Here is a 14087-nt window from a genome sequence, read left to right on the forward strand (position 1 = left end):
TTGAACTTACATAGATGTAATATTGATCCCAGAATGGGATCATTTGTGTAATTTCCAAATGCTTGCTTGTAAGAACCTGTTTGAACAGTTGCACAATAACTCGGAATGTCTGTGAAATCTTGTGTTTCAAAGACAGAAGATAGCAAGAAGATAATGTTTAAGAAATGTAAACCTAGAGTAGCTTACACTGAACTGTAGAACCATATACCTGAGACATGAAATACAGTAAATGGGAATTGCTGGGTTTGCCTACTCAAGAAGGATGAAGAAAAGGAAGTAGGATTTGAGCAGTGTGATTTGTCATCCAAAAATCCCATTGTGCTTCACTCTAGATTTAATTAACAGTATTTAAAAACAAATAAAAATTGCCAATCGTGTAGTATTACTCTGGGAGCTTATCATGTTGCCACAAGGCTACAAGTAAATAACAGAATCTATTGTCAAGTAAGCTCGTGATATATGTACCAGAAATGCAATATAGCAATAAACATTCACAGTCCCTTCCCTCTGGCCCCCTCAAAAGCCCCCAAATCAGTTCTGTGGCAGAACTTTGAACAAATCTTTGTCATCTTGTAAGCAAAACGCTAACTGGCTCCAGTACAAAGTTTTGTATTGTACTTGTAAGGATACAGCTATTTGGGTCTGTAATTTGGCAGCAGCACTGCATACAAAGAATTTGGTTATATCAGTGGAAAATTGAGTCTTTCTCTCTTTGTGAGAGATAACTTAATTCGGTGTTTGCGAGGCATATTTGGAGCCTGTGGGAAACTTGACTTGTTGGCACTTGTTTCTCTCTTCTGTCAGTCTGGTGAGTGATATTAGCATCCGTCCCTGAAGAGACATGTATGCCTGTTGCTGTAGGAGGAAAATTGTTTTTAGCTGTGTGTTTTTTTTTTTTTTTTTTTAAGAAAAAAAAAAAAAGATGAATATGTTCTTAAGGAGAAATTGTAGTGGTGGTTAGATGTTCCAGCTGCTCAATGTTGCAGGCATACAAAAGGTCCAGGCCACAGTAGGAAATTTTCCAAGGAATGCAGGAGAAATTTTTAAAGTAAATATCTGCGTGGCACAGAGAGAGTTAAGAGGCATTTTCCCCACAGGCTGAACTGTGAAAGTCTTTAGTTCAAGTGCAGTGAGAAGATGCATAAGAAAAACACGAGCAGTTGGGATCAGGGTCTTGAAATGAATGACTCTGGGAAGCGTAGGCGTGCTTCTGAAATAGTCCTTAGTTTCTAAAATCTCAAAATCTCACTTTGTTATTACTTGAAGAAATTATTTATTGTGATATAGTTTTTATTGTAGTAATGTCCAGAGGCCTTAACCACGATTAGGGCATAAGTGTGTCAGTCTCTAAACTAGGCAAGATTAAGGGACCAATGGAAGTGAAATGAACAAAATGAAAGACTTGTGTTTGTTGGAAGTGCAGTCTTCTCATCGTTTTTTTCTGATGTTTCAGCTGGTTGCTTCTGTTTTAAATGGTAAACAAACAGTATAGAGAATGAATTAATGGGGAAAAAAAAAAAAAAAGAATGTGAAAGATCAAAGGAGAGACTGTAAGATGTTAAGGGGGAAAAGGTGGGAGGGAAAGAGCAGCACTCAAATTATTATGAATTTCAAGTTATCTTATTTCTCATTGTCTAGCACAGTTTTAATTGGGTACAGTAAATGGCATATTGAACCGATGCTTATTTCTTTACTTAGCAAATTATGAAGGATCGGTGGATGAATGTTGGCCACGAAGAAGAAGAGTTAAAGCCATATACTGAGCCTGAACCAGACTTCAATGACACCAAGAGAATAGGTAAGACTTCATCAAGGATGTTATGCATGGCTTACATAGGCAATTTTATCTTGTAAGTCAAGCTAAATTCTTATACAGAATTTCAGATACAAGCTCATCATACAAGTAATATGTTTTCTTTTTATTTAAATGAGAAACTTTATTATAACGCCTTCCTTATAGCTAGTCTTGTGACTGAGCTGACATGAATTTATATGCTCAGGAAAGAACAAATAAGATTACAGAATTCAAAAGGCAAAAGCAAACAGGCTTTTTTATGAGGGCAACAATTTTTTATCTGCCATGGTCAGAGAAAGATACTTTGGCACTATAGCTGTCATGGTTTCTATTTGCCAGTGCTTTATTTGTTGAATTACATTTAATAATGTTGAGATTTTTCAAGAAGCAGAAAAAAAAAACAAAAAACAAGGAGTTGTAACTTTTTTGATTTTGCACAGCAAAGATGCTCAATGATTTGAATTTTAGTTACCTTTTACGTCATAAGTTTGTTGATTTACTGTTTGTTTATTTTTAATGTTCTTAAAACTGAAATGTAATCCCAAATGCATAATTCTGCTAATGTCCCTAACTCTCTTTCTAGACATTATGGTCACTATGGGTTTTTCAAGAGAAGAAATCCATGAATCTTTAGTAAATCAAAAGTACGATGAAGTCATGGCTACTTACTTGCTTCTGGGTAGAAAACCACCTGAAGTAAGTGCTTGCATTTTGCATCTTAGCCTTAAAATATGTCTGGTTTGAATATTCTGATTGTCAATTATTTCATCAACTATTGTGGAAAAATATATATAAAAATAGTAATTTGGAATTGGTAACTTCAGTAATTTGTTTACCTTGTTTTTAATATCCTCTTGGATATCTAGTTAGTTCCCATCTGAAGGAATAGTCTGAACATAGTATCTTGGCATTTGCTTTTAAACATGTTGAACTGCTTTTTAAGGAAGTTAGCTGTTAATCTGGAGTGGTGTGACTTTTAAGTGCTGAGCCTTCCTGTTATGTCATAATTTACAGTTAAAATCTGAAATAGTTAAGAATATGACTAAATCACTTATTTTTCTAAGTTGTGTCATCCTTTTTTCTCAGAAATGTACTCATCCTTTCTCACTTTTTTATATATATATATATATATATATATTGCAACAGTATATAATTTCATTATAGCAATTAATACATAAGCGATAGAAAATCATTTGGCTTTTTGGAACTAGAGGTATCTGCAGATCTTTTTGGACCACAGGTATATTCAAGGAATCCAAGCTGAGACCAAGGGTTTCTTTTTTTTGAAGGATTTTTCTTTCTGCTGCTTCATTGACCTTCCTTCATTTCTAAGATAGTGTAGTTATGATATGAGTACGTTTTTCCCACAACATCTGTGAACCGGAATTCCCTTGTGATAGCAGAGCATGGGGAGAATAGGTCTAAAATGATTTTAACTTTAACTGCGTGGAAGAAGAGATTTCTTTTCCACTGCTCTTACAATTTATACTTCTTAGGTATCATCAAACCAGCACCTGAGTTATGTACCTTATAAAGACATTTCAAAGGCTATAAAGAATCCCTGGATCGATAATACTGGCTTTTTTAGACGCTGTGACTCAGTCCTACAAATTCTCTTTGAACTTATTAAAAAAAAAAAGTGGGGGGGGAGGGCAGGGAGAGCAATACTTTGGCTTAAGTTTTGAAGCAACACAACTTTTGCTACTGTCAAGATTCTTCTAATTATTTATTTAGACCATTTATTAACTTAGCTTTAGATACGTTTTCTAAAATACACAAAACACTGAAGTGATGAAATTCATCTTGAAGAAAGCTGAACTCCAAATACAATTTTAAATTTAAAAGATAGCATTTTTGATTGGAACTCTTCAACTTATTATGCTGTAAAAGTACTGGTAACAATGAATTCTGTTTATGCTTTGAAAAAATGTTTTTGTCGTAGTTTGAAGGAGGTGATTCCCTCTCCAGCAGCAACTTGGGTCAAAGGTCTCGTCCCAGCAGTGACCTCAACAACAGTTCTGTGCAGTCTCCTGCTCACTTGAAGGTCCAACGGAGCATATCGACTAATCAGAAACAACGGCGGTTCAGTGATCATGGTGGGGATGACATTCCAACAAGTAAAGTAACATACACAATTTAAGTCTGAATGTGCAGTGTTTTGTGAACCTGGCAGGTCCACCACTCTGTGCATTTGTTGTCTTCTTGTCATGCTCCGCTGTGATGCTTTTATCTGTATGAACGTTTCTATGGTAAATCTAGGTCAATGTAATTTATGGATTTAGTTTTTTTGGATTTGTAATTCGGTTGACTCACTAAATAAGAGTTTGAGGATGTTTCCTGTTTAGTAGGTAGTGGCAAAATACTGATCTGAACCAACTCAAACTTGAAAACCACTATGTTTAGCAGTACATTTGGAGTTTGTTTGTTACTCAAGACAACAATTTGACCAAGTGTTCAGGAAGCATTTTCAGATGAAAGTGGTTACATCAAAAGTGAGTGCATTATATATAAAACATTAAATGAAAATTTTCTTTCTCATAGAGAGAACTGTCAGATACTAGAAACATTTTAAAATTGTTTGGCCCTTCTTTTTGCCTAATTTATATTGTTCTAATTTTTCCAGTATTTTCCCTCTGCGTTAGTGTGGCATTTAAAAAAAAAAAAAAAAAAAAGTAAAATAACCAATATTGTGGAAGAGATCATCAGCTGATGTGAAAGTACTAATGCAAAATCAATTTCCTCTGATTTCTCTTTAAAAATGATACTGCAGGAATTGCATTGGTTTAAGGTTGAGAATTAAAACTATTCTAAGTTTTACATATTGATATGAAATGTGAACTAATTCTGAACTGCACATCAGTAATGTAGAGAGTGGATAAAAAGAACTTAGACTGTCAAAGCTCAGTCTAATAGGTTGGCATATGTTCTGAGTTTACAGTCATGGTTGTTCAGATAGGGGATTATATTTAGACTGAATCAAAAAAAAAAAAAAAAAAACAACTATTTTGGGCAAGAGATTATTTTTAGGTATTATTAATATTGTTTTTCTTTGGCAGTTGGTCCATCAATTCCTCCTGCTGTGTCATACACAAAAAGGGCTCAGGCAAACAGTGTGGAAAGTGAACAGAAAGAAGACTGGGACAAAGATGTGTCACGCAAACTTAGCAGCACTACAGTGGGATCCAAAGGAGAGATGGCTGCAAGTCCACTTGTGGGTCCAGAAAGAAAGAAATCAACCACGGTTCCCAGTGTGAGTGTGTGCACGTTTGGTTTGTTGTGTTTATTTTTCTCTATTTAAACAGAATCTGCAGCATAATGTTACTATAGACATAATGGTTACTGAATAAGCTACTAAGCCTATTTCTGGTAACTTCTGGCAGACAGAAGTAGGCTACAGTGAATGTGTCTTAAAATAAACCTTTCCCTTCCCCCCTGCAACTTTTTGTAATGCTAACATAACAGTAAGCATGAGAACGTCTGGATTTGGGTAAAATGAAGGTCTGTCAAGACAAACTGTGAATATTTAGGAAAATAATGTAAGATCAGAGCCAATATTGAGTGTCCCTGGTTTCTAATGCTTGTGTTATCCACAAGGAAGGGACTTTCTGAATTGGAGATTTCATCTGAATGATCTTTTCTAATAATATGCCTGTTTGTCTTTGTGAAACCACTTTATTTTGGACTTCAGAAATGAGATGAGGTGAGGGGGAACAACGCATTTGTTCCCTTATTTGTGTGCCTGCTGATGTCATAGAATCATAGAATATCCCAAAATAGAAGGGACCCAGAAGGATCATCACATGCAACGTCTGGCTCCACGCAGGACTACATTAAACCAAATATATGAGAGCGTTGTCCAAACGCTTCTTGAACTCCAGCAGGCTTGGTGCCGCTTTTCTCGGGAGTCTGTCCCAGTGCCCGACCACCCTCTGGGTGCAGACCCTTTCCCTAACCCCCAGCCTGACCCTCCCCTGTCCCAGCTCCATGCCGTCCCCTCGGGTCCTGTCGCTGTCCCCAGAGAGCAGAGCTCAGCGCCTGCCCTTCCACTCCCCTCGTGAGGGCCTTGAGGCCTCCTCTCAGCCTGCTCTGCTCTGGGCTGAGCAAACCCAGGGACATCAGCTGCTCCTCGTACATCTTCCCCTCCTGACCCTTCACCATCTTTGTAGCCGTCCTTTGGACATGGTCTAATAGTTTTATGTCCTCCTTATCTATTGTGGCACCCAAAACTGCACACAGTACTTGTGGTGAGGCTGCACCAGTGCAGAGCCGAGCAGGACAATCCCTGCCCCTGACCGACCAGCAATGCTGTGTCTGATGCACCCCACGGTACACCTGGCCCTTTTGGCTGCCAGGGCACACTGCTCGCTCATATTCAACTTGCTGTCAACCAGAACCCCTAGATTCCTTTTGGTGCGGCTGCTCTGATGTCTTGTTCTTTTCTTTATACTTTTATTAGGAAATGATCAATTTGCTAATTCAGAATTTATCATATCGTGTGTTGTTTCATAAACCACTGTCATATAGTTGCCTTAGACATCTTTGTTCTAAGTAGGAGAGTCTCTCTCTCCTAATGTGAAAGCATTTACTTTGTCTTTTGGAAGTTCATACATAGTATTATAAGTGTTTGGAACGCAAATGATGAAATGCTGCATAGGAGCAGGTATTCATGTTCAAAAAAAAAAAAGGATGCACGGGCTATAATGTTAAGTAAGATTGAAGTACAGCTTTTGCTATTTAAGACAAGTTCTACTAAATACAAAAGTTTTGGCCACCTTTTAGTACAGTAGGCAGGAAGCAGGAATTCTCATTACCTTTGGGATTGTACTTGCTGTCTTCTATCTTGGATATTCTGTGAAGATCATACGCATTTCTACTAGGATTCTCTTTAAACAAAACAAATACTGAAGTTCATTTGATATCCTGCAGGCTTTGTATTCAGTGCATCCAGAGATGCTTTAAGTATTTTTTTACAAATTTTTACCATTTTTTTCCTGCACAGAGCCTTTGACATAAAGGCTGCATAGATTGCGTGCAGAAATTTTGCATCTTCTAAGTTTAGATTTCATATCTGAACTTTCCCAAAACTATATTGCCCCAAAGCTTATTAGTCATGTTTGTTACAACTTGGTATGTCAAAAGCATTTCTCTCCTTTGTGAGATCTGGTTAAATAGAATATCTTTGCTATGAAGATTGAGAAATTGATTTTCTTACAAATACCGAAATTTATATTAGTATAATTTACATCTATTACTATTTTGAGGGCTTTGTGCTAAGCTTTGTGATGGGCAAGATTAAGGAATAAAGATGTTTGATTTTGCAACAGTAGTTACGGTTGAGCAGCTTACACAGAAAGAAGTTATTTTATTCTTTGAAAAATGCTTAAAGTTAACATATAGTTATTATAACATGGAAAATCTGTACTCTTTTGTGTGCAGCTTTGAGGGTAGTATAGTGTAGGGAAGGCAAGCTTTCTCAACATATTTATCACCTTCAGTCATATTAACAGTCATATTAGTCTATGATTCTAGTCTGACTTCAATTTCAAAAATATTTATTGTCTTTGTTAATTTTCCTTATGAAATGGCTTTGAAACAGTTTATTCAAGAATCTCTGTGGGAAGATACTAAAGCAGAAAAGCTGTTGATGAGGGTGTCATAAATCCACAATAGATCTTGCAGTTTTTGATGTTCTATCAAAACTAGTGTATTTTGGAATCACACGAGTCTTCAGCAGCTATTTTGTGATTAACAGGAGGAGGAGGAGAATGTTTGCAGGTATTTTATGAAATACACACGAACTAAAATTAGTAGTGGAGGGAGAGAAGGTCCCATCATTGTTCATTACTACAAGACATTTACCACATCTTATGTAAATTCTTACAGTAAAATTCCTCTGTGTTCTGCATGATAATTTCAGGGTTGACTGACATAGATTAATATTATTTTATTTTTTCTCTTGAAAACCCTTTTGACAGAGTAACAACAAACCATAAGAGTAGAGCTCTAGTTAGCAACTTAATTTGCACAGGAAAGCCTTGAAAAGAGCCAGGTGCACGTGTTCTCAAGGATTTCAGTTAGTTGCTTCAGCTCTTGATCGCAGAGTGGAATAATTCAGCAGTGCAGGATGTGGGAATTGGATAGTAATACTCAGAGAAACTTAGTTGTGTTGACATTTGTTTCACTATGCTTTCTCTTAGTGTTCTTTCAATGGCATAGTAAGGAGGTGGTGAATGAGGTATGGGGTGGGGAGGAATACCTGTTGATGCAACTGATTTGTGTTGACAGATTAGTACATTTGAAAGCATTAGAGGTGGCTGAAATTCTGTTTTAATTTCGGAGGCTCAGGTTTGTTGTTTTTGTATTTATTTTTTTTTAACATAATACGTAGTAGAAGACAACAAAGTAATTTAATTTTGGTCTTAATTTTCTTCTAGAACAATGTATTTTCTGGCAGTGGAATGACAAGAAGGAACACTTATGTTTGTGAACGTTCTTCAGATCGCTATTCTGCAATACAGAATGGGAAGGACAACAGGTATTCCTCAACTTTTCTTGCATTGTTAATTGGGATATGCAGACTAAGGCATAGAAGTAGGTTATATAATAAATCAACACAAGTGTGAAGCATGGTGTAAAATACAAAGTTTACTGTGTGTTTTCATCTTTGCTTCCACCACAGCTTCTAGATTTGTGATGAAATTTAAAATTGTAAGTGTAGATCTGCCTTTGTCTTGTTTTTTTTTGGATCCTCTTTCAGTTCCCCATTTAATTGCTCAAAAAGTGCTTTTTTTTTTTTTTTAAAAAAAAAAAAAAGACTGCAGTGCTTTCCACTGTGGGTTTTTTTGTTTTGTTTTGTTTTGTTGTTGTTGTTTTTCTTTTCATCAGTGGAATGAATATACTCAGTTCTTTTTGAAAAATGAGGAAGAATTTTTGTTTCAGTTGTTTGGTGTAGCTGAACATCTTGTGCCATCATCAGAATAGTCTGAATCTGAAACCTTTACTTGTTTGCTACAGATATGGTTTAGCTTTGGGACTGTTGTTGCTAATACATTATTCATGCAACTTCACTTATGTTTATGGAGGCAAAGCTGTAGTTTGGCTGAAGTCATTTGACTTTGTTTTTAAAAATTCATAACAGAAGAGTTCTGCTACTTTCATCCTTTCCTTGCCACTTAGGCAAAGCAGAAATAAAAATACTGATGGAAGGAACTGTTATTGTGAAAGGTTCAGCTCAGTTTAGCAGTGGCTGGGGGAAAGAGCTGATGCAGAAGGTGAATATTTTGCTTGAAGCAGAGTAGCCTGTTCTGTTCTCTGTGGAAGGCAGCTGCAGGTGCTGCTCTGTGAGACTTGGGAAGAGCCTTTCTGTGCCTGAGGGATTCTGCAGCCCCAGGGGGCAATGCAGCTTTCTTCATGGGGATTTAAACTAGCATACTCAGATCTTGTTTCAGTCAGACCAGTAAGCTCCCGAGTGAGCTTTTACAGCTTTTTAAAATTTTATTTCACTTACAATACTTATTTAACGGTAGGTTTGGGGGTTTTAGTTATCATTTGTCTGTAGGGTTTTCATCTCTTGGAAGATAGCCAGCACAGCAGCCCTGGTACTGATCACCAGAGGGTTTTGCAAATTCCAGTGCTGTCGTTGTCAGAGGCGTTTTCGTGGCATATTGATATTCTCCAAGGTATTGAAGATGTCTTTCAGAAATAATACATTTTTGTGTTGCTTGAGAAGTGTAGTACCAAACATTATGGTACGCATAATTCCAAATGCATAGCTTTCCAGAGTGTGTTACCATGACAGAAAGCAAAGTGATAAAAAATATGGACATGAGGCTAACAGTGTCTTAATTGCTCCATACAAATGTAATGCCTTTGTTTAATGGCTAAAGACATTTTGGCTAAAGACACTTTCGAATACTTAATCAGAGTTAAAGGGAACAACTTTCTCTCCTGAGAAAGTTGCAGAAAATTTTTTGCATTTTTGCAGAAAATGCAAAATTTGGAACTTTTTGGTAAACAAGTTGGGGGGGGGGGTGCATAATTCAGAATTGCTTTCATGGCTGCTGGGTGGTTGCTGCAGGTTGCTGTGAGTTGATTTCTTCCATAGGTCACCTTTTCCTTAATGCGCCATGCAGAAGTCCAGAGGAAAAGTAAACTTGGAAGTGACTGTGTTTTTAAAGAACCAAGTGACAATGTAACAGCAATTCCAAGTAAAACATGCTTTGAGTTTTAGGTTTTTGAGTTTTAACTGAAAATAAGGTATTCACTTGGCAAAAGAGATTCCATTTAAGCCTTTTATGATATTTTTTCAGCATTTTTTGACTATTTCCATGTAGCTGGCATAGTCTTTCTTCATCACTTCAAATAACACGTGTGTAAAGCTTTAATTGCGGGAGGAATGAAAAGGCCCAATTTAACATACACAGTAGCTTGATTTACACTTTCTTGTGTACAATACTGATGAACATTTAATGGTTTACTCACAATTCCATATTCTTTACTACAGCTGAAGGAGGCAGCTTAGTCACGCTGTCTTATGATTACTTAAACAGCACTTGCTATGTTTTAAATGAAAAAAATGACTAATCACTTTCCATAGGGTTTTACTCTAACTATTCTTTTCCCCTTTCGTTTATCTGGCCCTCCTGCCTTGCTGCTGTGATAAAAGTCTAACAGAAATGTCTGCAAGTAGCACATCTTCTGCAGGCTCTGCAGTAGCTTCGTCTGTATCAACACGGCCTCGACATCAAAAGTCTATGTCTGCCTCTGGTCATCCTATAAAAGTTACACTGCCAACCATCAAAGATGGCACTGAAGCTTACCGGCCAAGGTAACAGATTGTTATTTCTTTAATGCTTAAAAAATTGTGTTCCTCAGTTCATTATATACTCCCAATATGTTTGTAATCAATTTAAACCTGCCTTGTTGCATTCTGTTTTGAAACAGTAGGTTTCTTAAGTAATATGGTGTGTTACAGATGATTTAAAACTGATTTTGATCATCACACTGTTTGTGTACATTTAAAGAAGTTCCTTGACTGCCTCCCTCTGGAAGCTCCTGGAAAACTTTTCTAGTTTTAAATTTAGCTAATTTGGACAGGACCATACAACATAGACCACTGTAAATTCATATGAAATACTGAAATGTTAACCATTTGGTTTTGGAGATTACTAAGCTTATTTCTATCTGAAAGCACCATAATGTAGCTGCTCTTGCTATTAACTGCCCAAATAGCTTTAAAAATTTATTTGTGCCAGCTGGTTACTTCTTCAGAAATATTGAAGTTTTTGGAATACTTGTATGTTAAAGGTTTTGATTAACATGTTTTTCAGGAAGAGGGCTGGGAAATAGTTTCAAATCTCACTAAAGACTTTAACCTTTCTCCTTTGTACTATTACTTGTGTGTACTTTTCTAATTGCTCTCAATACATGAGATAGGTGGATTCTACACTGAAAATCTCTCTTGATTTTTTTTCCAAGCATGAATCTTAACAATCAATAGTGGGTTCAGTTTTGAAAAAAGGGGAAAAAATTGAGAGCAGGTTTTTTTTTCTATCTTTGAGAAATGGTTGTCATGTAGGAGGGTTTCTAGCATAGTCTTTCTCTTTATTTATGCTTCTGTTTTCCCAGCAGTGCAACTCAAAGAGTGCCTGCTGCTTCCCCGTCTGCTCATAGTATTAGCACTACTACTCCAGACCGAACCCGCTTTCCTCGGGGGAGTTCAAGTCGAAGCACTTTCCATGGTGAGCAGCTAAGGGAGCGGCGTAATGCCACTTACAATGGACCACCTGCCTCACCATCACATGAAACCGGTGCTTTTGCACATGCTAGAAGAGGGACATCAACTGGTATAATAAGCAAGATAACTTCCAAGTTTGTTCGCAGGTTAGTACCTCGATTTCTAAGAAAAAAAAGTGCCCAGCCTATAACTAGGGCCATATTTGCAAAGTCATTGAGAATTTCCAGTTTAACAGTCTGAATTAAATGTAAATTTAGTCAGAATACTGCTTGTTTTGTGTTCCTTCCAGAACCTGCCTTGTACTTCTGTGTCTACAGTTACCATTCATGTTTGACCAGCTATTCTCCTGTTCCTTTATATTAAAAGAGCAAGAGAATGCTTCTCAAATGTTTTTTTTTCTTCATGTTTTATAGATAAAAGATGCTACTTTTAAGTTAAAATGAAATGAACTTAAATACTGAAAGCAGTGACTTAAAAATGAGTCATTAATGTTAATGATGCTTTACTTTTTAATGATTAACTAGTGAGTCTGGGTGCAGTTTGCTGCAAGGGCTGTATTTGCAATGAATTTATTGCTGTGCTTAGAGGGATTTAGTGTTTACAAATTATTTCAGGGAATTACATTTCTGTGAATAAATGAGAAGCTTAGAAGTGGGCAGAAATCTGGATATCTGGAAATACCAATATTTCAGTGTCATGCAGCCTCTCATATCATGTTATTGTGATGCAATAAGAAGTCTTCGAAACTAAGTTCAGGATTCTGAAAGAAGAAAAAGGACACATGCAGTGGAGGCTCCTGGAACCACATTCATTCCAGTGATGATGCTGACAGTAATAATAATGTGAGGAGAGGTGCTGGGGAAGATTTCTAAATACACTGTTTGATTTCAAGTGACTGTTCACTTAGCAGTCATAATAGCTTTCCCAAAAGAAGATTTAATTTTCAGTTTTCCTGTGACAGCAATTTACCTATAATTCTTAAGCCTATTCATGGATGTGTCCTTACTGCTCTGCTGTCAGTTTTGCAACAGAATTGTGTTTTGGAAGCATCTGTTTTCTTTGCAGAATCATACTGCTATGTACTGAATTCTCTAGTTTGTGCATAAAAGAAGGATAAATTCAAAGCTAGTTTAAGCTTGTAGTTGCAAATCCATACGTACAAGAACATGAATTGCTTAAGGTGATGTTACACAGGGAAAAAAAGAAGAGCAAAAGCTAGGAATGCAGAGATGTTCCTTGTAAAAGTAACTTAACCTGGTCTGCAGAAATCATGTCAATTACGTCTGAAGTAATACCTCCTATGATGACGCTTCCCCTCCCCCCCCCCCCCCCCCAAAAAAAAAAAAAAAGATAAAAACAGTATGTGAATAATTTTCTTGTTTCAGAAACCTGAAGATACAGAACTATGATTCTCCACTGTTGGTATCTCCAGCACTCACATAGTTGCTGGGAGAGGGTCTGTTCTATGAAAGATGCAGTAAAGTTACTTAACTGCGTTATCAGTTGTAGATTTCCAGATATGAAGAAAGGTATTTTCTGATAAGTAACTCATCAGTTTCATGAGCAGAGGCTGGTTTTTATGTTAGACTTCATTGCTTTCTTGTGAAGAATAATATCTTAATTTTTTTTTTGAAGAGGGATGGAAGGATTAACACAGTCATTACGTTAAACTGCAACATTGCAATATTATTGTAAACTGCATATTTAAAATTAGCATAAAATTAGCATACGATAAATTGTGTTTTTTGATTGAAACAATCTGTTCTATAGAACTCTATGCAATTTACTGGTGTGCTACTGCTAAAAATGTCAAATGACAAATATGTTTGCTTATAGTGAAGGCCTCAGTATTCTGCTTTGTTTTTAAATTTGCTGTTTGAGACTTACAATGTCTGGGATTACATACATGGAGGTTTTGTTCTTTCAGTTGGCATCACGTAACTTGCATGCCTTTAACATCTGTACTGTTTAGGAAATAATGATTTAAAGCATATTTTGATTAGAAAGTGTCATGAAATATTTTTTTTACTTTATTTTTTGACAAATGTAAATGTGTTTTCTGGTAAGTATGTAAAATAAATGCATAATGGGGATGTTTAATGGATATTGAAAATATTTTGTATCAGTGTTTTATAACAAATGATACTTCTCTGATGTTAGTTCCTAAGGTATTTGTTTTGAAGGTATTAAATTAATAAGCTAATTATAATTGTGTTCTCAAAATGTTTGCACTGCAGCATTAGGAGCGTACCTAGGTTGCTTGTACAGCCTGTGAATGTTTTTCAAGCTGCTCCAGACTAAAAAGGCACAATACAAAGTAGTTCCTTTATACAGTACAACCTGTAATTCAACAAGATGGAAAAGATATGTTTAACTTACAGCTCACCAGTAATCCTACTGAAATCAGTATAACAGCTGATGTGCTTAAAGTTGAGCAGATATTGAAGTAACCTTTCTGAACTGGGCCCCAAACATTTGGTCTTGCAAACTCTTAGGCATGCCTTATCTTTAATGATGTGAGTCTATTTAAGCGTGGGCATGCACCTAAGTGCTTTC

General features: G+C 36.4%; 1 protein-coding gene across 8 annotated transcripts in view; it reads left to right on the plus strand.

The window, feature by feature from the left end:
- Nucleotides 1-14087, plus strand: part of MARK1 (microtubule affinity regulating kinase 1) — a 56856-nt gene that overhangs the window by 38094 nt on the left and 4675 nt on the right. For 4 of the 8 annotated variants that reach the window (XM_082758266.1, XM_082758270.1, XM_082758272.1 and 1 more), the window contains 7 exons: nucleotides 1699-1798; nucleotides 2379-2491; nucleotides 3738-3912; nucleotides 4852-5045; nucleotides 8230-8330; nucleotides 10461-10622; nucleotides 11423-11677. In XM_082758266.1, coding sequence (XP_082614392.1) covers nucleotides 1699-1798; nucleotides 2379-2491; nucleotides 3738-3912; nucleotides 4852-5045; nucleotides 8230-8330; nucleotides 10461-10622; nucleotides 11423-11677 — 1100 coding nt within the window. The remainder of the gene's footprint in view (nucleotides 1-1698; nucleotides 1799-2378; nucleotides 2492-3737; nucleotides 3913-4851; nucleotides 5046-8229; nucleotides 8331-10460; nucleotides 10623-11422; nucleotides 11678-14087) is intronic. The other 4 variants (XM_082758271.1, XM_082758269.1, XM_082758268.1 and 1 more) reach the window with 3 other exon arrangements.

This window comes from Aythya marila (genome assembly GCF_965140915.1).
Source record: "Aythya marila genome assembly, chromosome: 3".
Lineage (NCBI taxonomy): Eukaryota > Metazoa > Chordata > Aves > Anseriformes > Anatidae > Aythya > Aythya marila.